This window comes from Lampetra planeri, chromosome 63 (genome assembly GCF_965212315.1).
Source record: "Lampetra planeri chromosome 63, kcLamPlan1.2.h2, whole genome shotgun sequence".
Taxonomy (NCBI): domain Eukaryota; kingdom Metazoa; phylum Chordata; class Hyperoartia; order Petromyzontiformes; family Petromyzontidae; genus Lampetra; species Lampetra planeri.
The window spans coordinates 1,734,584-1,759,583 of NC_136169.1; the positions used below are offsets into that span (position 1 = coordinate 1,734,584).

General features: G+C 53.5%; 2 protein-coding genes across 5 annotated transcripts in view; one reads left to right on the top strand and one right to left on the bottom strand.

Moving 5' to 3' along the window:
• The window catches only part of TTI1 (TELO2 interacting protein 1), a 35,939-nt gene extending 20,612 nt beyond the window's left edge, over positions 1–15,327 (top strand). The window contains 7 exon segments of the mRNA XM_078619546.1: positions 2,001–2,234; positions 4,871–5,091; positions 6,235–6,375; positions 12,068–12,205; positions 12,207–12,315; positions 14,273–14,360; positions 15,037–15,327. Coding sequence (XP_078475672.1) covers positions 2,001–2,234; positions 4,871–5,091; positions 6,235–6,375; positions 12,068–12,205; positions 12,207–12,315; positions 14,273–14,360; positions 15,037–15,262 — 1,157 coding nt within the window. The 3' untranslated portion in view covers positions 15,263–15,327.
• A 6,919-nt stretch (positions 15,328–22,246) lies between these two features.
• Positions 22,247–25,000, bottom strand: part of TSPO (translocator protein) — a 9,268-nt gene continuing 6,514 nt past the window's right edge. For all 4 annotated transcript variants that reach the window (XM_078619592.1, XM_078619591.1, XM_078619590.1 and 1 more), the window contains exons 3-4: positions 24,535–24,673; positions 22,247–23,226 (exon numbers count right to left, since the gene is read on the bottom strand). In XM_078619592.1, the coding sequence (XP_078475718.1) occupies positions 23,038–23,226; positions 24,535–24,673 (328 nt within the window). In that variant the 3' untranslated portion in view covers positions 22,247–23,037. The remainder of the gene's footprint in view (positions 23,227–24,534; positions 24,674–25,000) is intronic.

Consider the following 25,000-nt stretch of genomic DNA (forward strand, 5'->3'; position numbering starts at 1 on the left):
GACCTGAAGCTTCGTGCGGAGCGACAGACCAGGTAGCTTCCACACAGCCTTACGCAACCGATGAAAAGATATTGCCGCTCGACTGATTCGGAGTGAGACCTTTGCTGATAAACTGGAGCCGGTCATAAGCATACTGCCCAGGTATGGGAAACTCTCCACTCTCTCCACAACTTCCCCATCACCGATTGGGAGTTGTGGGGGTGGAGTGTCCGATGGTACAAAATACCCAGGCAGGTGCTTAGTTTTGGTGGGGCTGATGATAAGGCCCCACCTCTTAGTGGCACGCTCCAGTCTCAGCAGCAGCGTCTCCAACTCCTCTTCTGAATGAGCAGCTATTACCAAATCATCGGCATACATAACGTGGTTGACCAATAGGGAGCCATCCCTTGATCGCACCCGGGCGTCGATCAGCCTCCCATTATATCTGTACCAAATGGAAATTTCCCCGGTACAGCTATTGAAGGCTTCACGAACTATGCAGTCGAAATAGATGTTAAATAATGTGGGAGCCAGAGGACATCCCTGTCGCACCCCAAGGTGTACAGGGAAAGGCTCCGACTCCCGGCCACGTAGTTTTACCCGGGCCCGCTCACCATCATGAAGGTCCTTAATGATCGTGAGCAGAGGGTCAGGGACTCCGAAAGCACGAAGAACAACCCAGAGCCCAGGCCTACTGATGGTATTATAGGCCTTGACCAGGTCAATTAAGCAGAGATGTAGGTCTTGTTGGAATTCCCTACACCTCTGCTGTAGCAGACGGACAGAAAATATGGCATCTGTGCAGGACCGCCCTTTCCTGAAACCGCTCTGGGGTTCCGCAATCCTCTCCTTTCCCTTTCAGGTAAGGGCGGTCTTGCACAGATGCCATATTATTTTTTCTGTCCGTCTGCTACAGCACACACACAGTGACACACACACGCAGGGCACACACACACACAGGACACACACACACAGGACACACACACACAGGACACACACACGCAGGGCACACACACAGGACACACACAGGACACACACACGCAGGGCACACACACACAGGACACACACACACACGCAGGGCACACACACACTGGACACAGTACACACACACAGCAGCAACCACGACAGCTCCCCACTATGTGCTAAGTCGCTGCGTTCTATCCACCCCGGACGCTCCGCTCGTTGCTGCGAGAGCTGCTTTGAGTGTCGCTCCTACAGCGGAGGGTGGGGGGTGTGGGTGCTAGTGGCATCCGTCGTGAGCCTCTCCCACGGTGCCCGCACGTTAACTACCTCGCCTAGTGCGCAGGAGGTCGTGGGTTCGATCCCGACCCTGACGCCTGCTGCTGTGTATTTGGAGTTTGCGTGTCTCTCTCTCTCATCATCATCACGGTGGCTAGGAGATGTTAACTCCCTCGCCTGGTGTGCAGGAGGTCGTGGGTTCGATCACGACCCTAATGCCTGCTGTGTGTTTGGAGTTTGCGTGTCTCTCTCTCTCTCATCATCATCATCACGGTGGCTAGATGTTAACTACCTCGCCTGGTGTGCAGGAGGTCGTGGGTTCGATCCCGACCCTGATGCCTGCTGCTCTGTATTTGGAGTTTGCGTGTCTCTCTCTCTCATCATCATCACGGTGGCTAGGAGATGTTAACTCCCTCGCCTGGTGTGCAGGAGGTCGTGGGTTCGATCCCGACCCTGATGCCTGCTGCTCTGTATTTGGAGTTTGCGTGTCTCTCTCTCTCATCATCATCACGGTGGCTAGGAGATGTTAACTACCTCGCCTGGTGTGCAGGAGGTCGTGGGATCCCGACCCCTGACGCCTGCTGCTGTATATTTGGAGTTTGCGTGTCTCTCTCTCCGTGGTCGCGTGGATTATTCCTCCGGCTCCTCCGTTTCTTTTCCCCTCCACAATTTGGAATGAACGTCGCGCCTTCTCTGGGCAAAATAAAAAAAATAAAAATCTTTTAGTTGATCCCGCGGCGTGGCCGGCGACGCGACGGCTCGGGTTTTTCTCCCTCGAGCAGACAAGTGGTTTCCGGGCCCGGACACGGCGGCCTCCGAGCGGAGAAGGAGCGGCGACGGGGACGCGGGAGCCCGGCCGCCGGGGCCGCAGGGGCCGCGCGGGGAGGAAGGCCGCTCGGCCTGCTCCCCGGAGGAGGTGGCGGCGTTTCTGCGCGACCACCACCGGCAGACGCAGCTCGCGACCGGCAACGTGGGGCCGGAGGAGGAGGTTGACAACGACGACGACACCGACGCCGGTACCCGCGACGCCCACGTGACGATTCGTCGGCTCGCTCGCTCTCGCATTCGTTCGCTCGCTCGCTCGATCGATCTTTCTACTCGTTCCCTCGTTCATTCACTCGCTCAGTGGTGCACTGATTCACTCGCTCGTTTTCGCATTCGCTCGCTCGATCGATCATTCTACTCGTTCCCTCGTTCATTCACCCGCTCAATGGTGCACTGATTCACTCGCTCGCTCTCACATTCACTCGCTCGCTCAATCATTCATTCTACTCGTTCCCTCGTTCATTCACTCACTCAGTGGTGCACTGATTCACTCGCTCGCTCTCACATTCACTCGCTCGCTCAATCATTCATTCTACTCGTTCCCTCGTTCATTCACTCACTCGCTCAGTGGTGCACCGATTCACTCGCTCACTCAAGCATTCACTCGCTCGCTCAATCATTCATTCTACTCGTTCCCTCGTTCATTCACTCACTCGCTCAGTGGTGCACCGATTCACTCGCTCACTCAAGCATTCACTCGCTCGCTCAATCATTCATTCTACTCGTTCCCTCGTTCATTCACTCACTCGCTCAGTGGTGCACCGATTCACTCGCTCACTCAAGCATTCACTCGCTCGCTCAATCATTCATTCTACTCGTTCCCTCGTTCATTCACTCGCTCAGTGGTGCACCGATTCACTCGCTCACTCAAGCATTCACTCGCTCGCTCAATCATTCATTCTACTCGTTCCCTCGTTCATTCACTCACTCAGTGGTGCACTGATTCACTCGCTCGCTCTCACATTCACTCGCTCGCTCAATCATTCATTCTACTCGTTCCCTCGTTCATTCACTCACTCGCTCAGTGGTGCACCGATTCACTCGCTCACTCAAGCATTCACTCGCTCGCTCAATCATTCATTCTACTCGTTCCCTCGTTCATTCACTCACTCGCTCAGTGGTGCACCGATTCACTCGCTCACTCAAGCATTCACTCGCTCGCTCAATCATTCATTCTACTCGTTCCCTCGTTCATTCACTCACTCGCTCAGTGGTGCACCGATTCACTCGCTCACTCAAGCATTCACTCGCTCGCTCAATCATTCATTCTACTCGTTCCCTCGTTCATTCACTCGCTCAGTGGTGCACCGATTCACTCGCTCACTCAAGCATTCACTCGCTCGCTCAATCATTCATTCTACTCGTTCCCTCGTTCATTCACTCGCTCAGTGGTGCACCGATTCACTCGCTCACTCAAGCATTCACTCGCTTGCTCAATCATTCATTCTACTCGTTCCCTCGTTCATTCACTCGCTCAGTGGTGCACCGATTCACTCGCTCACTCAAGCATTCACTCGCTCGCTCAATCATTCATTCTACTCGTTCCCTCGTTCATTCACTCACTCGCTCAGTGGTGCACCGATTCACTCGCTCACTCAAGCATTCACTCGTTCATTTACTCACTCGTTCACGGACTCATCCACCCGCTCGTTCGCCTGCTTACTCACTCGTCCTTTCACGAATTGACCCGCTTGTTGATTTGCGCGCTCATTCACTCGTTCACTCATTTACGCACACATTCACTCACCCGTTCACCAGCTCATTCACTAATTTAATTACTCTTTCACTTATTCACTCACTAATTCACTCATTCGTTTGCTCACTCATTCACTCGTTCACTCAATTCCTCGCTCATTTACTCACCAGTGCACTCATTCATTTACTCACTCCTTCACTCATTCATTTACGCACACGTTCACTCACCCGTTCACCAGCTCATTCACTAATTTAATTACTCTTTCACTTATTCACTCACTAATTCACTCATTCGTTTGCTCACTCATTCACTCGTTCACTCAATTCCTCGCTCATTTACTCACCAGTGCACTCATTCATTTACTCACTCCTTCACTCATTCATTTACGCACACGTTCACTCACCCATTCACCAGCTCATTCACTTATTTTATTACTCTTTCACTTATTCACTCACTAATTCACTCATCCGATTGCTCACTCATTCACTCGTTCACACATTTACTCGCGCATTTACTCACACATTCACTCATTCATTTACTCATTCATTGACTCATTCAACCGCCCGCTCATTCACCCGCTCGCTCATTCGCTCTCTCTTTCTTTCTCTCGCTCACTCGCTCGCCCGCTCATTCGCTCGCTCATACATGCACGCACGTTGAATTTCTTTGGCGCCGTAACGTAGCCAACCGTGCGAATCGGCGGTGCGTGACCAGAGGTCGCAAACGGGTTTTGATTCCTTACCCGTACCCGGCCGCACCAGGGTCGCAAACGGGTACCCGTACCCGGCCGTACCCGTACCCTACACCCGTACCCGGCCGGGTACGGGTGTAGGGTACGGGTATCGGGTACCTGATTGCGACCTCTGGGATGAAGCCATGTTGCAGGCGCGGGTGGGTTGATTCTAGGAACTTGAATTGTGAGAAGAGACAAGACGTTGGGAAATGAGTGACAAACGGTGACTCACCAGTGACTCACGGCCTACCCGTACCCGTACCCGGCCGCACCAGGGTCGCAAACGGGTACCCGTACCCGGCCAGGTGCAGGTAGCCGGGTATCGGGTAGGGTACGGGTATCGGGTACCCGGTTGCGAGCTCTGTGCGTGACCCCCTCCCCTGTGTGTGCGGGCCTAGGGGCGGAGTTGGGGGCAGGGTTAGCGGAGGGGACAGAGGAGGAGGAGCTTAAGGAGGGGGAGGAGCTGAAGGAGAAGGGGGAGGAGCTGAAGGGGGAGGAGGAGGAGGATGCCGGCTACGACAAGAAGCCGGCGTTGCCGCCCCAGCTGGAGCTGTGCGGGGCGCTGCTGGAGCGGAGCGTGCACCTCCTGTCGCACCACGACGTCGCCGTGCGCCTCACGGTGAGACGCACCGCCGGGGACGGGGGACGGGGGGGTGGTGGTGGTGGGGGTGGTGGGGGGGGGGGGGTGGTGGAGGTGGTGGGGGGGAGGGGTTGGTGGGGGGGTGGTGGTGGGGTGGGGCGTCCGGGGTTGTTGAGCTGCCCCAGCCCGTGCAGAGGCGGAGCTAGGGCTGTGACGCGGTGTTTGGGGGGGGGGGGGAGGGGGGGGGAGGAGGGGGGGGGGCCCACACACACACACACGCGGGGCCCACACACGCGGGGCCCACACACGCGGGGCCCACACACGCGGGGCCCACACACGCGGGGCCCACACACGCGGGGCCCACACACGCGGGGCCCACACACGCGGGGCCCACACACACGGGGCCCAGGAGCTTGTTGAACCCGGCCCGCGCGATCGCTCTCTCTCTGTGTGTGTAGCTACTGGAGGTGGTGTGGGGTCACCGTGGGGCTGTGTGAGTCTGCGCTACGAACCCGGCGACCCGGGTTCGATTCCCGCTCACGGCCAACGCCGGTGACGATTGTTTGAACCGGTCCTGGGCCCTCCCTTAGGGCGACTCAGCCTCAAATGAGTACCCCGTGCGGACGTGTGTGCCTGTGCGTGTGTGCGTGCGTGTGTGCGTGCGTGTGTGCCTGTGCGTGTGTGCGTGCGTGTGCGGACGTGTGTGCCTGTGCGTGTGTGCGTGCCTGTGTGTGTGCCTGTGTGCGTGCGTGTGTACCTGTGTTTGTACCTGTGTGTGTGCCTGTGCGTGTGTGCCTGTGCGTGTGTGCCTGTGCGTGTGTGCGTGCGTGTGTGCGTGCGTGTGTGCCTGTGTGTGTGCCTGTGTGCGTGCGTGTGTACCTGTGTGCGTGCCTGTGTGCGTGCCTGTGTGCGTGCCTGTGTGCGTGCCTGTGTGCGTGCGTGTGCGCCTGCGTGTGCGCCTGCGTGTGTGCCTGTGTGTGTGCCTGTGTGCGTGCCTGTGTGCGTGCGTGTGTACCTGTGTGTGCGAGCGTGTGTGAACATCGCCACTGGGGAGACAAAGGCGGCCACCCACCCTCTGGTGTCCCATTCTGGCCTTCACAGGTGCTCGCCAACAGCACTCGCCCCAACAGTCTGTTAAGTCTACACGGGGGACCTTTGTCTTTTGTACCTCCGTGTGTGTAGATGCTGGAGGTGGTGCGGCTGGCGATGGGCGTCCTGTCCGCGCGCGAGGATTCTTGCCTGCCCATGGCTCACCGCCTGTGGCCGGCGCTCGTCCAGAGGCTCACCGGCGACGAGTGGAGGGTCATCCTCGCCGCATTCAAGGTGCCGTCGCGTCTGAGCGGACCCACGCGCGGGACGGTGCGCTACAAAGCGAGCCACCCGTGAACTCCTTTTTTTTCCACTGGCTCACGCGAGCCGAGCCGTCTCCGCTGCCTCTTTGCAAGCTATTCTACTATTGCTAATTTTAGTTTAGCAGGTAAGGCCACACTGAGATATTTGATTATTTTTTACCAGCAAAGTTGCTCATCATCGTCTTCATGATCACGGGGACATTTATAGCAGTGACGTTGATTCTAAATGTGGAGGGAAACACCGAAGGACCCGGTGAAAAATCCACGTGACCACGGGGAGAGAGAGAGACACGCAAACTCCAAATACACAGCAGCAGGCATCAGGGTCGAGATTAAACCCACGACCTCCTGCACACCAGGCGAGGTAGTTAACATCTCCTAGCCACCGTGATGATGATGAAAGAGAGACACACAAACTCCAAATATACAGCAGCAGGCATCGTCAGGGTCGGGATCGAACCCACGACCTCCTGCACACCAGGCGAGGTAGTTAACATCTCTCCACCACGACAGTCTTGCCCAAGCTCACATTTGATCTTGACAAAACTGCAAAAATTATATCTACAGAGACTCCTCGACTTACGAACGGGTTAGGTTCCAGAGGTCTGTTCGTAAGTCGATTTGTTCGTAAGTCCAACTTCACTCGTGTCGATTCCAAACGTGTTGTACGGCGTGTACACTAAACACGGGGAATGGCTGTGAAAGTGGCATAATCTCCTGCAGATGTAGATGCCACTGGTTCTTCACGTTCTGCAGATGTAGATGCCACCACTGCCATCTGTTGCCCGGCTGTTGAACTTATGACTCGCACAGAGACCCATAGACTCATCACACAGAGACCCATAGACTCATGCATAGACCCATAGACTTTCAGAGACCCATAGACTCACCACACAGAGACCCATAGACTCACCACACAGAGACCCATAGACTCATGCATAGACCCATAGACTTTCAGAGACCCACAGACTCACCACACAGAGACCCATAGACTCACCACACAGAGACCCATAGACTCATGCATAGACCCATAGACTTTCAGAGACCCACAGACTCACCACACAGAGACCCATAGACTCACCACACAGAGACCCATAGACTCATGCATAGACCCATAGACTCACCACACAGAGACCCATAGACTCATGCATAGACCCATAGACTTTCAGAGACCCACAGACTCACCACACAGAGACTCATAGACTCATGCATAGACCCATAGACTTTCAGAGACCCACAGACTCACCACACAGAGACCCATAGACTCACCACACAGAGACCCATAGACTCACCACACAGAGACCCATAGACTCATGCATAGACCCATAGACTTTCAGAGACCCACAGACTCACCACACAGAGACCCATAGACTCACCACACAGAGACCCATAGACTCATGCATAGACCCATAGACTTTCAGAGACCCATAGACTCACCACACAGAGACCCACAGACTCACCACACAGAGACCCATAGACTCATGCATAGACCCATAGACTTTCAGAGACCCACAGACTCACCACACAGAGACCCATAGACTCACCACACAGAGACCCATAGACTCATGCATAGACCCATAGACTTTCAGAGACCCACAGACTCACCACACAGAGACCCATAGACTCACCACACAGAGACCCATAGGCTCATGCATAGACCCATAGACTTTCAGAGACCCATAGACTCACCACACAGAGACCCATAGACTCATGCATAGACCCATAGACTTTCAGAGACCCATAGACTCACCACACGGAGACCCATAGACTCACCACACAGAGACCCATAGACTCATGCATAGACCCATAGACTTTCAGAGACCCATAGACTCACCACACAGAGACCCATAGACTCACCACACAGAGACCCATAGACTCATGCATAGACCCATAGACTTTCAGAGACCCACAGACTCACCACACAGAGACCCATAGACTCACCACACAGAGACCCATAGACTCATGCATAGACCCATAGACTTTCAGAGACCCATAGACTCACCACACGGAGACCCATAGACTCACCACACAGAGACCCATAGACTCATGCATAGACCCATAGACTTTCAGAGACCCACAGACTCACCACACAGAGACCCATAGACTCACCACACAGAGACCCATAGACTCATGCATAGACCCATAGACTTTCAGAGACCCACAGACTCACCACACGGAGACCCATAGACTCACCACACAGAGACCCATAGACTCATGCATAGACCCATAGACTTTCAGAGACCCATAGACTCACCACACAGAGACCCATAGACTCACCACACAGAGACCCATAGACTCATGCATAGACCCATAGACTTTCAGAGACCCATAGACTCACCACACAGAGACCCATAGACTCACCACACAGAGACCCATAGACTCATGCATAGACCCATAGACTTTCAGAGACCCACAGACTCACCACACAGAGACCCATAGACTCACCACACAGAGACCCATAGACTCATGCATAGACCCATAGACTTTCAGAGACCCACAGACTCACCACACAGAGACCCATAGACTCACCACACAGAGACCCATAGACTCATGCATAGACCCATAGACTTTCAGAGACCCACAGACTCACCACACAGAGACCCATAGACTCACCACACAGAGACCCATAGACTCACCACACAGAGACCCATAGACTCATGCATAGACCCATAGACTTTCAGAGACCCACAGACTCACCACACAGAGACCCATAGACTCACCACACAGAGACCCATAGACTCATGCATAGACCCATAGACTTTCAGAGACCCACAGACTCACCACACAGAGACCCATAGACTCATGCATAGACCCATAGACTTTCAGAGACCCACAGACTCACCACACAGAGACTCACAGACTCACCACACAGAGACCCATAGACTCATGCATAGACCCATAGACTTTCAGAGACCCACAGACTCACCACACAGAGACCCATAGACTCACCACACAGAGACCCATAGACTCACGCATAGACCCATAGACTTTCAGAGACCCACAGACTCACCACACAGAGACCCATAGACTCACCACACAGAGACCCATAGACTCACCACACAGAGACCCATAGACTCATGCATAGACCCATAGACTTTCAGAGACCCAGACTCACCACACAGAGACCCATAGACTCACCACACAGAGACCCATAGACTCATGCATAGACCCATAGACTTTCAGAGACCCACAGACTCACCACACAGAGACCCATAGACTCATGCATAGACCCATAGACTTTCAGAGACCCACAGACTCACCACACAGAGACCCACAGACTCACCACACAGAGACTCACAGACTCATGCATAGATCCATAGACTTTCAGAGACCCACAGACTCACCACACAGAGACCCATAGACTCACCACACAGAGACCCATAGACTCATGCATAGACCCATAGACTTTCAGAGACCCACAGACTCACCACACAGAGACCCATAGACTCACCACACAGAGACCCATAGACTCATGCATAGACCCATAGACTTTCAGAGACCCACAGACTCACCACACAGAGACCCATAGACTCACCACACAGAGACCCATAGACTCACCACACAGAGACCCATAGACTCATGCATAGACCCATAGACTTTCAGAGACCCACAGACTCACCACACAGAGACCCATAGACTCACCACACAGAGACCCATAGACTCATGCATAGACCCATAGACTTTCAGAGACCCACAGACTCACCACACAGAGACCCATAGACTCATGCATAGACCCATAGACTTTCAGAGACCCACAGACTCACCACACAGAGACTCACAGACTCACCACACAGAGACCCATAGACTCATGCATAGACCCATAGACTTTCAGAGACCCACAGACTCACCACACAGAGACCCATAGACTCACCACACAGAGACCCATAGACTCACGCATAGACCCATAGACTTTCAGAGACCCACAGACTCACCACACAGAGACCCATAGACTCACCACACAGAGACCCATAGACTCACCACACAGAGACCCATAGACTCATGCATAGACCCATAGACTTTCAGAGACCCAGACTCACCACACAGAGACCCATAGACTCACCACACAGAGACCCATAGACTCATGCATAGACCCATAGACTTTCAGAGACCCACAGACTCACCACACAGAGACCCATAGACTCATGCATAGACCCATAGACTTTCAGAGACCCACAGACTCACCACACAGAGACCCACAGACTCACCACACAGAGACTCACAGACTCATGCATAGATCCATAGACTTTCAGAGACCCACAGACTCACCACACAGAGACCCATAGACTCACCACACAGAGACCCATAGACTCACGCATAGACCCATAGACTTTCAGAGACCCACAGACTCACCACACAGAGACCCATAGACTCACCACACAGAGACCCATAGACTCACCACACAGAGACCCATAGACTCATGCATAGACCCATAGACTTTCAGAGACCCAGACTCACCACACAGAGACCCATAGACTCACCACACAGAGACCCATAGACTCATGCATAGACCCATAGACTTTCAGAGACCCACAGACTCACCACACAGAGACCCATAGACTCATGCATAGACCCATAGACTTTCAGAGACCCACAGACTCACCACACAGAGACCCACAGACTCACCACACAGAGACTCACAGACTCATGCATAGATCCATAGACTTTCAGAGACCCACAGACTCACCACACAGAGACCCATAGACTCACCACACAGAGACCCATAGACTCACGCATAGACCCATAGACTTTCAGAGACCCACAGACTCACCACACAGAGACCCATAGACTCACCATACAGAGACCCATAGACTCACCACACAGAGACCCATAGACTCATGCATAGACCCATAGACTTTCAGAGACCCAGACTCACCACACAGAGACCCATAGACTCACCACACAGAGACCCATAGACTCATGCATAGACCCATAGACTTTCAGAGACCCACAGACTCACCACACAGAGACCCATAGACTCATGCATAGACCCATAGACTTTCAGAGACCCACAGACTCACCACACAGAGACTCACAGACTCATGCATAGACCCATAGACTTTCAGAGACCCATAGACTCACCACACAGAGACCCATAGACTCATGCATAGACCCATAGACTTTCAGAGACCCATAGACTCACCACACAGAGACCCATAGACTCACCACACAGAGACCCATAGACTCATGCATAGACCCATAGACTCACCACACAGAGACCCATAGACTCACCACACAGAGACCCATAGACTCATGCATAGACCCATAGACTTTCAGAGACCCACAGACTCACCACACAGAGACCCATAGACTCACCACACAGAGACCCATAGACTCACCACACAGAGACCCATAGACTCATGCATAGACCCATAGACTTTCAGAGACCCACAGACTCACCACACAGAGACCCACAGACTCACCACACAGAGACCCATAGACTCACCACACAGAGACTCACAGACTCACCACACAGAGACCCACAGTTTGCTGTCTTTCCCCCGCGCGGTTGGCTACGTACAGCGGTGCGAAAGAAGTTCAACGCGCACACGCCCTTGCGACCTCCTCCGCATCACCGCCCCCATTAAACTCTGTCCCCTGTCCCACCCCCCACCACCCCCCCACCACCCCCCCACCACCCCCCCCACCACCCCCCCACCACCCAGACGCTGGTGTCGCTGTCGCGCGTCTGCGGCGACTTCCTGCGCCGGCGCGTCTCCGGCGAGCTGCTGGGCCCCGTCGCCTCCTCGCTGGCGGCGAGGGCGGCCGTGAGCGCCGCCGCGGGGGCCGAGGGCCGCCGGCGGGGGCGGGGGGGGCCGGGGGGGGCCGCCCCTGTACCCGCGATCGCTCGCCTGCCGCCTGCAGGCGGCCGCACTCGACAGCCTGGGGCCTCTGGCCGTCGCCCTGCGGCTCGGTGAGAGGGCGGTGGCGGGTCGCTCGGTGGCCTCCACAGAGCGCAACCTGGGCCCTGGCTGGGCCTGGCCTGACTGGTTGGGCCTTGCCTGGCCTGGCCTGAACTGGCCTGAACTGGCCTGGCCTGGCCTGAACTGGTCTGAACTTGCCTGGCCTGAACTGGCCTGGCCTGAACTGGCCTGGCCTGAACTGGCCTGAACTGGCCTGGCCTGAACTGGCCTGAACTGGCCTAAACTGGCCTGGCCTGAACTGGCCTGAACTGGCCTAAACTGGCCTGAACTGAACTGGCCTGGCCTGAACTGGCCTGAACTGGCCTGGCCTGAACTGGCCTGAACTGGCCTGAACTGGCCTGGCCTGAACTGGCCTGAACTGGCCTGGCCTGGCTTAGCCTGGCCTGAACTGGCCTGGCCTAAACTGGCCTGGCCTGAACTGGCCTGGCCTGACTGGCTGGGCCTGGCCTGGCCTGAACTGGCCTGGCCTAAACTGGCCTGACCTGAACTGGCCTGGCCTGAACTGGCCTGAACTGGCCTGAACTGGCTTGGCCTGGCCTGGCCCGGTCTGAACTGGCCTGAACTGGCCTGAACTGACCTGAACTGGCCTGGCCTGAACTGGCCTGAACTGGCCTGAACTGGCCTGGCCTGAACTGGCCTGAACTGGCATGAACTGGCTTGGCCTGGCCTGGCCCGGTCTGAACTGGCCTGAACTGGCCTGAACTGACCTGAACTGGCCTGGCCTGAACTGGCCTGAACTGGCCTGAACTGGCCTGGCCTGAACTGGCCTGAACTGGCATGAACTGGCCTGGCCTGGCGCGATGCGTCGTGGTGACATCACCGTCACTCGGTGGTGAACGGCGGTTGGCGTACACGTGTGTTGGTGCGTGCGTTCCGTGCGTTGGTGTGTCTTCACGTGCGTTGGCGTGTGCGTGTGTTGGTATGTGCATTCCGTGTGTGCGTGTGTGTGTGCGTTCCGTGTGTGCGTGTGTGTGTGCGTTCCGTGTGTGCGTGTGTGTGTGCGTTCCGTGTGTGCGTGGGTGCGTCTGCAGCCTGTGTGTTTTGTGACTAACGGCATGGCGCCGGAGTGAAGGTGTGTGGATGAATTATTAATTTTTATCATCTATTCATGAGCGCTCGCACGGCGCGTGTGTGTGTGCGCGTGTGTGTGTGTGTGTGCGCGTGTGTGTGTGCGTGCGTGTGCCTTTATTTTGTTGTGTTTGTGCGTGTGTTTTTGTCTGCGCTACGAACTCGGCGACCCAAGTTCGAGTCCAGCTCACGGTCAACACCCGTGACGATGATCTGAACCAGTCCAGGGCCTCGCTTAGGTTGACTCAGCCTCGAATGAGTACCCGGTGCGGTGTGTAGTAAACATCGCCACTGCGGAGACAAAGGTCGTGGTGCTGGCCACCCACCCCCTCGTGCGCCGTTCCGGCCTTCATAGGTGCTCGCTAACAGCACTCGCCCCAACAGTCTGTCAAAGGCTATACGGGGGATCTTTATCTTTGCATCTGTGTGTGGGCATGGTGCTGGCCACCCACCCCCTCGTGCGCTGTGCCGGTTGTCATAGGTGCTACTCGCCTAACAGCGCTTGCCCAAACACATTGTCCTGCGGAGGGAGCTGGTAGGAACGTTGGGTTGCTCGGTCAATGGCCAGGGTCAACAGCGGCGTGGTGTATTCCGCAAATATGCCCGACTGTGAGGGCGGGCACAAGCCGGCGTGAGTAGGTTAAACGTTGAGTTTTATAAGGGCACCACGGGGTGACCAGCCCCTCCCCACCCAGCCCCACCCTTCCCACCCAGCCCCGCCCTCCCCATCCAGCCCCAGCCCCACCCTCCCCACCCAGCCCTTCCCTGCACGACGGACGGACGGACACAATAATCCCCTGTGGTTCTGGTGTAACCAGGAGGTTCCTACCGGCACTAAAGAAGGATATCCGTGTGCGCGTGTTTTGTTGTTGACCTCAGACAACGCAGATCTGGACACGGTGGTGACTGCTGCCTTGCCCTACCTCAGCTGCCACCAGCCGATGGTACTGCAGGAGGCAGCGATGGGGTGAGCGCCACTCTCGTTGCCAGCGGCGCTGTTAGGGCGTCCGATCGTTTAACTTTTTTTCTAGCCGCCGTACGTTAGCCGACCGCGCTAATCAGAGGTGCGGGGGGGGGGGCGGAGGGCGACAAGCTAAACACAACAAAGCAGCTCTCGAGAACTGAGTTCTTCACTCTCGATGGTTTAAAAGTTCACAGCTACATTGGCTTCCCTGCAGGGCGACGATGTTGACGACGATGATGTTGACGATGATGATGATGACGATGACGTCGATGATGATGACGACGATGATGATGATGTTGATGACGATGATGATGATGACGACGATGATGATCACGACGATGATGATGATGACGACGATGACGACGATGACGACGATGACGACGATGACGACGATGATGATGACGACGACGACGATGATGACGACGACGATGATGACGATAACGACATTGACGTTGACGACGATGACGACAATGATGACGATGTTGATGACGACGATGATGATGACGACGTTGACGACTATGACGACGACGATGTCAGCTACGTCGTGCCGTGGCTCGTACCCGTTCCGCCGCGCGGACCAAACCCCTGTACGGTCCATTTATTTTATTGACATTATTTATCATTTTATTTTGACATTATTTATTATTTATTCGCCCCCCCCCCCCCCCCCATGGGCCAGGCTGCTGCGCAGCGTGATGGCCGTGGACCCCGACCGTGTCTGGCTCAGCCTCTGCCAGCTCCACTGCCCCCACGACCTGCAGCCACCCCGAGAAGGTTTTCGCCCGGTCCAGTTCGCACGGAGCGCCTCCTCCTCCTCCCCCTCCTCCTCCTCTTCCTCGGAGGGGGCAGAGTTCGCGGGGAACGTCCTCTCCTTGCTGGCCCTCATGGACGACGGACCGTCGTGACGTTGGACCCAATCACCCCACACCCCCCCCCCCTCCCCCCCTCCCCACCGCAGAAGACTGTTGACCTGCCCCCCTCCCCCCCACCACCCCACCTCCAACCCTCCATGAAGTTTGTGGAGGTGGAGGGGGGGGGCTCACCGTGGCCGTAGAGCTTGACCCGCAGGTCAGAAGGTCGCTTGCTAATCTCCAGGTCAGAAGGTCACTGGCCTCATCGCCAGGTCAGAAGGTCGCTGGCTCAGCCCCTGGTCGCCACGGTTACGTAGCCAACCGCGCTAATCGGAGGTACGGACAATAAACTATGAATCTCTGCGTGAGTCTATGGGTCTCTGTGTGAGTCTATGGGTCTCTGCGGGAGGCTATGGGTCTCTGTGTGAGTCTGTGGGTCTCTGCGGGAGGCTATGGGTCTCTACGGGAGGCTATGGGTCTCTGTGTGAGTCTGTGGGTCTCTGTGTGAGTCTATGGGTCTTTGTGTGAGTCTACGGGTCTTTGTGTGAGTCTATGGATCTCTGTGTGAGTCTATGGGTCTCTGTGTGAGTCTATGGGTGTCTGTGTGAGTCTGTGGGTCTCTGTGTGAGTCTATGGGTCTCTGCGTGAGTCTATGGGTCTCATCTGTGTGAGTCTGTGGGTCTCTGTGTGAGTCTATAGGTTTCTGTGTGAGTCTATGGGTCTCTGTGTAAGTCTGTGTCTCTGGGGTGGGGGGTAGGAGGGTGGGGCTGGGAGGGGTGGGGCTGGGTGGGGCTGGGTGGGGTGGGGCTGGTCACCCCGTGGTGCCCTTATAAAACTCGACGTTTAACCTACTCACGCCGGCTTGTGCCCGCCCTCACAGTCGGCCATATTTGCGGAATACACCACGCCGCCGTTGACCCTGCAGGCCATTGACCGAGCAGCCCGACGTTCCTACCAGCTCCTTCCGCAGGACAATGTGTTCATACTACAGCAAGGCTCTCGACAATCCGCGCTCATGACGGGGAAAGGACTCCTTACGATCCAAAACTTTAACCCTTAAAAACTAAGTTTTTCGCTATAAATCCTTTATATGCGTGTTCAATGGGCCACAACCCAGCCCACAATGGTCTTTGAAACGGGCGGCTAGAGTCCTCTCGTCCTCTGGCTTGAGATGGCTGCCACCTATGGGTCAGATGATTGCCTGCCACCATTAAGCAGTTGGTAATTAAATATAATTTATTTTTCCTAAAAAGTGTAACAATTTTGGGAACGAAATGTTCACGAACATTAATTGTCACGCACAACGAGTCTGTGTGCAGAATGTCAGCTCGATTGGATCACGGGAAGTGGGTTCAAAAACGACCGAAAGATTTGCACGGTCGTAAGCGCGCAAGCAAGCAAGCGAACTTAATATAAAGGATTTAAAAATATACAATTTTTTTCCGCGCACCAAATCGATTTCCAGCTCCCAGTCCACGTCAATCAAACTCCGTCGCCAAGAGATGGCGACTCGCTGGGCAGCAGGTGGCGGTCACGTGGGCTTCTCGCGAACCGGAGCAACGCGATAGGGGTCGTACATAAATGACGTCACGCGATTTTGGAGGATTTTTGACCCCCTCCTCCTCTTCAAATATGACGTCACAAAGCTCTGCGCCCCCCCCCCCCCCCCCAAAAAAAAAAACATGCTTCAAATCGTTTTTTTTCGGATTTAAAGCTTTCGTGACTGCAGGGATTCATCTTCTTGGTTCTTTCGGTAAAGTCACGTAGAATAGAAATAATAAAAAAATAAAAATCAACATTATTAAATATTTCTATTTAAAGCTTTCGTGACTGCAGGGATTCATCTTCTTGGTTCTTTCGGTAAAGTCGCGTAGAAGGGAAATAATAAAATAATAAAAATAAAATAATTCTCACGACGTTTCGGCCACAACGCAAGCAGCCGTCCTCAGACGCTGTCTTTCCGACAGACCTGTTCTTCACCTGAGGACGGCTGCTTGCGTTGTGGCCGAAACGTCGTGAGAATTGTATTTTATTATGTTTTATTTTTATTATTTCCCTTCTACGTGACTTTACCGAAAGAACAAAGAAGATGCTTCAAATCGCCGTAAACTATTGTCATTGTAGTGCGTATTTAATGTGGCGCTGCACAAAAGGCAATTTAATTAAGTAGAACGTGTTGTCTATATTTATTTAAAGTTGCGCATTTTGATGTGACGTCACATTTCTCAAACCCCCCCCCCCTCGTCACACATCGTCACAAATGTCTGACCCCCACCCCCAGGTGCGTGACGTCATTTATGGACGGCCCCAAAGTGCGAGCACTGCGCGTTGGTGCGTGTGTGTGCGTGTGTGTGAGTGTACGTGTGTGTGTGTACGTGTGTGTGTGTACGTGTGTGCGCGTGTGTGCATGTGTGCTTGTATGTGTGTGCGTGTGTGAGTGTGTGCGTGTGTGTGCGTGTGTACGTGGAGCGTGTGTGTGTGTGCACGTGCGTGTGTGTGAGAGTGTGTGTGTGTACGTGTGTGTGTGCGCGTGTGTGTGTGGTGTATGTGTGCGTGTGTGCGCACGCGTGTGTGCGTGCGTGTGCGCGTGTGTGTGTGCTGGTGTGTGTGTACGTGCGTGTGTGTGTGCACGTGTGTGTGGGAGGTCACGGGGACAGACCCAGCAGGTGCCACGGGTTGACTGACACGACTGATGCGTTTTATCCACCCGCCGCTCCGCTCGTTGTTGTGAGCGTCGCTCCTCCGCCCTCCGTTGTTGTTGGAGGGCGACTGCCTCCAACTGCCCAGTAGCGTCCTTCACGAGCCTCCTCCACAGAGGCCGATCTTGACACCGCTGGTACCAGTCATCGGCAAGTCCACTCAGCTCCACGTCCTCCTGTACCACATCACTCCATCTCTTCTCTAGCCCGTGTCACTCACCCACCTCACTCACTCGCTCGCCCCATTCGCCCAGCCCGCTCACTCATCCGCTCCATCTCTTCTCCAGCCCGTGCCGCGCCCGTTTGGCCCCCTCGATCCGGCCAAACAGAAGCTGTTTGGCCGGGCGTGTGGTGACCGGGCATGCGGTGGCTGGGAATGTTGAGGCTTGGCTTGCGTGCCAAGTTCACCTCACAGCCTCAACTTACTGTTCGGGCAAGTGCTTTGAGTGGGTGATGTTTACACACCAACACGGGCTACTAAATTTGAGGCTGAGTCGACCTAGGGGGGGGGGGGGGGCCCAGAACCGGTTCAGATAATCGTTGCTGGTGTTAGTGGTGGCCCCTAGCTTTAAACAACAACAACAAAAAGCAAAGATCCCCCGTATAGCCTGTAACAGACCTTTTCGGGGCAAGTGCTGTTGGGCGTGTAGCACATACGGACAGCTGTGAATGCGTTTGGCTTCCTGCACACGGAATCCAGATCACCATCACCATCATTAGCCATTTGGGTGGGGGAGATCTGTATAAGCTGTGGAAGAACAAGCGGATCAACCCAATCGGATCGTGAATTCATAGCCACGGCAACACACAGGGCTCTGGAATTTGCCACGGTGGATCTATTGAGTACTTTGTTCCGAGAATCGATATCCAAGTATAGTGATACGTTTTTTTCCCTTTCAACTGGTACAAAGAACTGACACCTTTATGCAAGGCATCATGTTTGCAATAACCACAACACAAGCAGTCAAAATGCAAACAAAAAGAAACAACTCTGATGATGACAATGATATGCACTGTCCTTGAAGTTGATTGGTTCACACCCGAGACAGCTTTTCTTAGAGCCTAGTCTCCATTGGTGTTGGACCAGATGAAGCCAAAAGGCGTACAACTCAAAAACAGCGCACTATCAGAGTATTGATACTGGTAAAAGAGATGTCTCATAGTGTAAATGCTTACCCCGAGCTCTCAATACTCTGATAGTGCGCTGTTTTTGAGTTGTACGCCTTTTGGCGTCATCTGGTCCAACACCAATGGAGACTGGGCTCTAAGAAAAGCTGTCTCGGGTGTGGACCAATCAACTTCAAGGACAGTGCATATCATTGTCATCATCAGAGTTGTTTCTTTTTGTTTGCATTTTGACTGCTTGTGTTGTGGTTATTGCAAACATGATGCCTTGTATAAAGGTGTCGGTTTTTGTACCAGTTGAAAGGGTAAAAACCTATCACTATATTTTGCCACTGGTAAAGGAGATGTCTCATAGAATCAATACCCAAGTGAAACGATAAAATCTGTTAAACCCTGAGAGAGAGAGAAATATACGACGTCTTATTTTAAATATACGACGGGATGAGCCACGATTGGGCCCCAGATGTTGTCAATTATGGGGGTCTCCGCTTGGCGGTGAGCCTGCTGTGGAAATTCCACGTTAATATGGCGGGGTCAGTCTATCCATACAGGATGAATATTGCAGGTTTGTGATGGGCCGTGATGGTCACGTGTAAAACTGTCACCGTTGTTAACATCACCACCACCACCACCTTCACAATCTGCACCATCAACATGACCACTAACACCACCACTGACATTGTAATCACCACCAACATTACCACCACCACCACCACCATCATGATCACCACTAACATTACCATCATGATCACCATCATCACCACTAGTATCATCACCATCATTATCACCACTGACCATCATCACTAGCATCATCATCACCATCATCACCACTGGCAATCATCACCACCATCACCACCATCACCATCATCACCACTGGCAATCATCACCACCATCACCATCATCACCACTGGCAATCATCATCATCACCACCACGATCATCACCACCATCACCATCATCACCACTGGCAATCATCACCACCATCACCATCATCACCATCATCACCACTGACAATCATCATCATCATCATCACCACGGTCATCACCACCATCACCACTGATAATCATCACCACCATCATCACCACCACCATCATCATCACCACCACCACCATCACCACCACCATTATTGCCACCATCATCATCACCACCACCATCACCACCACCATCACTGCCACCATCATCATCATCACCACCACCATCATCACCACCATCATCACCACTGATAATCATCACCATCACCGCCACCATCATCACCACCATCATCATCATCACCGCCACACGTTGCCACCTCCCACCCATCGCTCATCAGTAAACAGCCCACAGCTTGCACTGCGCGTGCACACAGACCACGCGGGATTAAACCACAACACAACAACACACAGCACATCAACATACAACAACACAACAACAACACACAGCACATCAACACACAGCACATCAACACACAACAACACAACAACACACAGCACATCAACACACAACAGCACAACAACAACACAGCACATCAACACAACAAACTACACAAACACACAACACAACAACACACACAACACACACAACACACACAACAGCAACACAACACACACCAACAAACAACACAACACACACCAACAAACAACACAACAACACATCAACAAACAACACAACACATCAACAAACAACACAAGACAACAACAACACACAACACACAACACAAAGTCCCCCCGGGGTAGCCCGGGCAGACTGTTGGGGCAAGTGCTGTTAGCGAGCACCTATGAAGGCCGGCACGGTACACGAAGGGGATGGGTGGCCAGCACCACGCCCGACCGCCTTTGTCTCCCCAGTGGCGATGTTTACACACCGCACCAGGAACTCATTTGAGGCTGAGTCGACCTAGGGGAGGCCCAGGATCGGTTCAGATAATCGTCACCGGTGTTGGCCGTGAGCGGTAATCGAACTCGACCACACACGTGTACACACAGTGTACACACACACACACGTGTACACACACACACACGTGTACACACACACACACGTGTACACACACACACACGTGTACACACACACACACGTGTACAACAACCGCCACTAAGTGGCGGTGACGTCACCACGACGCTTGTGCCAGGCTATGTGCACCTTGAGGCCACGTGAAGTGTCGAACGCCCGCTGGCAGGAGGTCACGGGGCAGACCCAGCAGATGCCACGGGTCGACTGACTGAGACGAGTGGTTGAGGCACCACCGGTGCCCCCTACTGTGCCAACTTGCTGTGCTTTAGCCACCCGGCGCTCCGCTCGTTGTTGTGAGCGTCGCTCCTCCGCCCTCCGTTGTTGTTGGAGGGCGACTGCCTCCAACTGCCCAGTAGCGTGGGTGGTGATGGAGATGCAGCACCAACAACTAAAATTTCACCTCCTGCGCACCTGGCGAGGTAGTTAACATCTCCTAGCCACCGTGATGATGATGAGAGAGAGAGAGAGACACGCAAACTCGAAATATACAGCAGCAGGCGTCAGGGTCGGGATCGAACCCACGACCTCCCAATGTCAACTAAAACTTTCGGTGTTTTTCTTCTTCTACATTTCACCAGGTGAGGCCCCAATGCCCAAACGACACCGGCTCTGTTTCAACAGCGACCTGGCCACAACAACAACAAACACGATCAATCTTCTTGGTTCTTTCGGTCGTCACGTAGAAGGGAAATAATAAAATAATAAAAATAAAATACAAAATTCTCACGAAGTGGCCGATTACGTGGAAGGACCGAGAGAGGCACTCACGTGATGTAACACCTTGTCCTGCGGAGGGAGCTGGTAGGAACGTTGGGTTGCTCGGTCAATGGCCTGCAGGGTCAATGGCGGCGTGGTGTATTCCGCAACTAGGGCCGACTGTGAGGGCGGGCACAAGCTGGCGTGAGTAGGTTAAACGTTGAGTTTTGTAAGGGCACCATGGGGTGACCAGCCCCTCCCCACCCAGCCCCTCCCCACCCTCCCCACCCAGCCCCTCCCCACCCTTCCCTCCCCGCCCAGCCCCTCCCTGCACGACGGACGGACGGACACAATAATCCCCTGTGGGCTGGTGTAACCAGGAGGTTCCTACCAGTGTAACGCAACTTGTGTGTGCACGTGTGTGTGTGTGCGTGTAACCGTGTGTTGAACTTCTTTGTCATCACCGTTACGGAGCCGCCAACCGTGCCGATCGGAGGGCGCGGGAAGCAATAAACTGAACACAACAACGAAAACTGAGTTCTCAGGAAATTTAAATTGAGACATTTTTCAACCGAGTACAGTGCTGTCCTGTTATAGCAGGGTGGGGTATAGTAATGTATAGCGCTGTGTGTAGTAGTATATAGTGTAGTGTGGAGTAGTGTATAGTGTAGTGTGGAGTAGTGTGTAGTGTAGTGTATAGCGCTGTGTATAGTGTAGTGTATAGCGCTGTGTATAGTGTAGTGTATAGTAATGTAAAGTGTAGTGTATAGTAGTGTATAGTGTAGTGTATAGTAGTGTATAGTGTAGTGTGTAGTAATATATAGTGTATAGTGATGTATAGCGCTGTGTATAGTAGTGTATAGTGTAGTGTATAGTAGTGTACAGTGTAGTGTATAGCGTTGTGTGGTGTAGTGTATAGTGTAGTGTATAGTGTAGTATATAGTGTAGTGTGTGTAGTGTATAGTGTAGTGTATAGTGTAGTAGTGTAGTGTATAGTGTAGTGTATAGTGTAGTGTATAGTGTAGTAGTGTAGTGTATAGTGTAGTGTATAGTGTAGTAGTGTAGTGTATAGTGTAGTGTATAGTGTAGTGTATAGTGTAGTAGTGTAGTGTATAGTGTAGTGTATAGTAGTGTACTCTATAGTGTAGTGTATAGTGTAGTGTATAGTGTAGTGTATAGTCTAGTATACTGCATCGTGTGATGATCGCAAGCCGCAGGGTTTAGGACGACAGACTCAGCACAGCAACAACAACAATCAGCTCCAGTGGATCTCGCCTTCCAGCAATCGAGCAAGACAGCGCCTAGCAAGACAGCGCTGCGAGCCATCATCCTTCCTTCTTCTCGCCCTCCCCGTCCCCCTTGTTGTCCTGCCACACCCGGTAATTGAGCGCGGCGGCGAAGCTCAGCCACGCCAGGTAGGGCACCATGAGCATGGCCGCCGTCTTGTTGATGGGGTACCAGCTGGCGGCGGTGGCCGCCGCCGTGCCCGACAGCAACAGGATCTCGGCAAAAGCCTGCGCGGGGACGACAGGCGGGTCCGGGCGATTACAAAATTAAACGATGCTTGACGCACACACACACACACACACGTGGTGGTCACAACGCCGTAGTAAACAGTGTACGCTCGCACGGATGTTGACTGGGTGAGGCGCGCCGACTGAGACCGAAGCATGGGAGACGATTACCCACAATCCCACAGCGAGAGAGAGAAAGAGAAGAACCATCGGCTCAGTTGTGATCACGTGACGCTCGGCAGACAAAGCGTATACTGTACGTACTACAGTGGTATACTGTACGTACCGCAGTGGCATACTGTACGTACTGCGGCGCTATACTGTACGTACTGCTGTGGTAAACTGTACGTACCACAGTAATATACTGTACGTACCGCAGTGGTATACTGTACGTACTGCAGTGGTGTACTGTACGTACCGCAGTGGCATACTGTACGTACTGCAGTGGTATACTGTATGTACTGCGGTAGTATACTGTACGTACCGCAGTGGCATACTGTACGTACCGCAGCGCTATACTGTACGCACTGCAGTGGTATACTGTACGTACTGCAGTGGTATACTGTACGCACCGCAGTAGCATACTGTACGTACTGTGGTGGTATACTGTACATACTGCTGTGGTATACTGTACGTACAACAGTAGTATGTACAGTGGTATACTGTACGCACTACAGTGGTATACTGTACGTACCGCCGTAGTATACTGTACGTATTGCTGTGGTATACTGTACGTACTGCAGTGGCATGCTGTACGTACTACAGTGGTATACTGTACGCACTACAGTGGTATACTGTACGTACCGCCGTAGTATACTGTACGTATTGCTGTGGTATACTGTACGTACTGCAGTGGCATGCTGTACGTACTACAGTGGTATACTGTACGTACTGCTGTAGTATACTGTACGTATTGCAGTGGTATACTGTACGTACTGCTGTAGTATACTGTACGTATTGCAGTGGTATACTGTACGTACTGCAGTGGTATACTGTACGTACTACAGTACTCATATTGCAAGATCTCGCTCATTTATCAAATGAATATTTACTTAAAAATTTTGCCCGTCTTGCAAAACACTCGCAGACCAAGTTACTCGCAATCCAAGGTTTTACTGCAGAGGTGTAGAGGTGTACGAGCGTGCCTGTTGTGTTGTATATATGTGTGTATAGAGGTGTGTAAGCATACATGTTCTCTTGTATATATATATGTGTATAGAGGTGTGTACAGGTGTGTGTAAGCATGCGTGTCGTGTTGTACAGAGAGGAGTTGTATAAAGACGCGTGCAGAGGTGTGCATGCCTATACCAAGCCCATGCGGTGAGCCTTGAAGAAGATCGGGGTCCACATCCAGTTGAGCGCCAGCTGAGCCCCGTAGAGGCCTAGCGGCGTGACGGCGTCGCCGCTGAAGCCCCCGACGTCGCGCCACACCAGGTACGACGCGTACCTGCCTCGCACGCACACACAACCACGCTGGTGACGCTGGTGACCCCGCCGTGTGACCCCGCCGTGTGACCCCGCCGTGTGACCCCGCCGTGTGACCCCGCCGTGTGACCCCGCCGTGTGACCCCGCCGTGTGACCCCGCCGTGTGACCCCGCCGTGTGACCCCGCCGTGTGACCCTGCGGTTACGAGTTTGAAAGGAAATAAGGACGGGCTTCGTTTGCCCCTTTCTGGCACTGCAAGAGGTCACGGAACCTTTCGTGGCAGTAAAACATTACTTCATTGGAACCTCATTTGCCATGAAAAAATATGATAATTGGTTTTTTACCCTT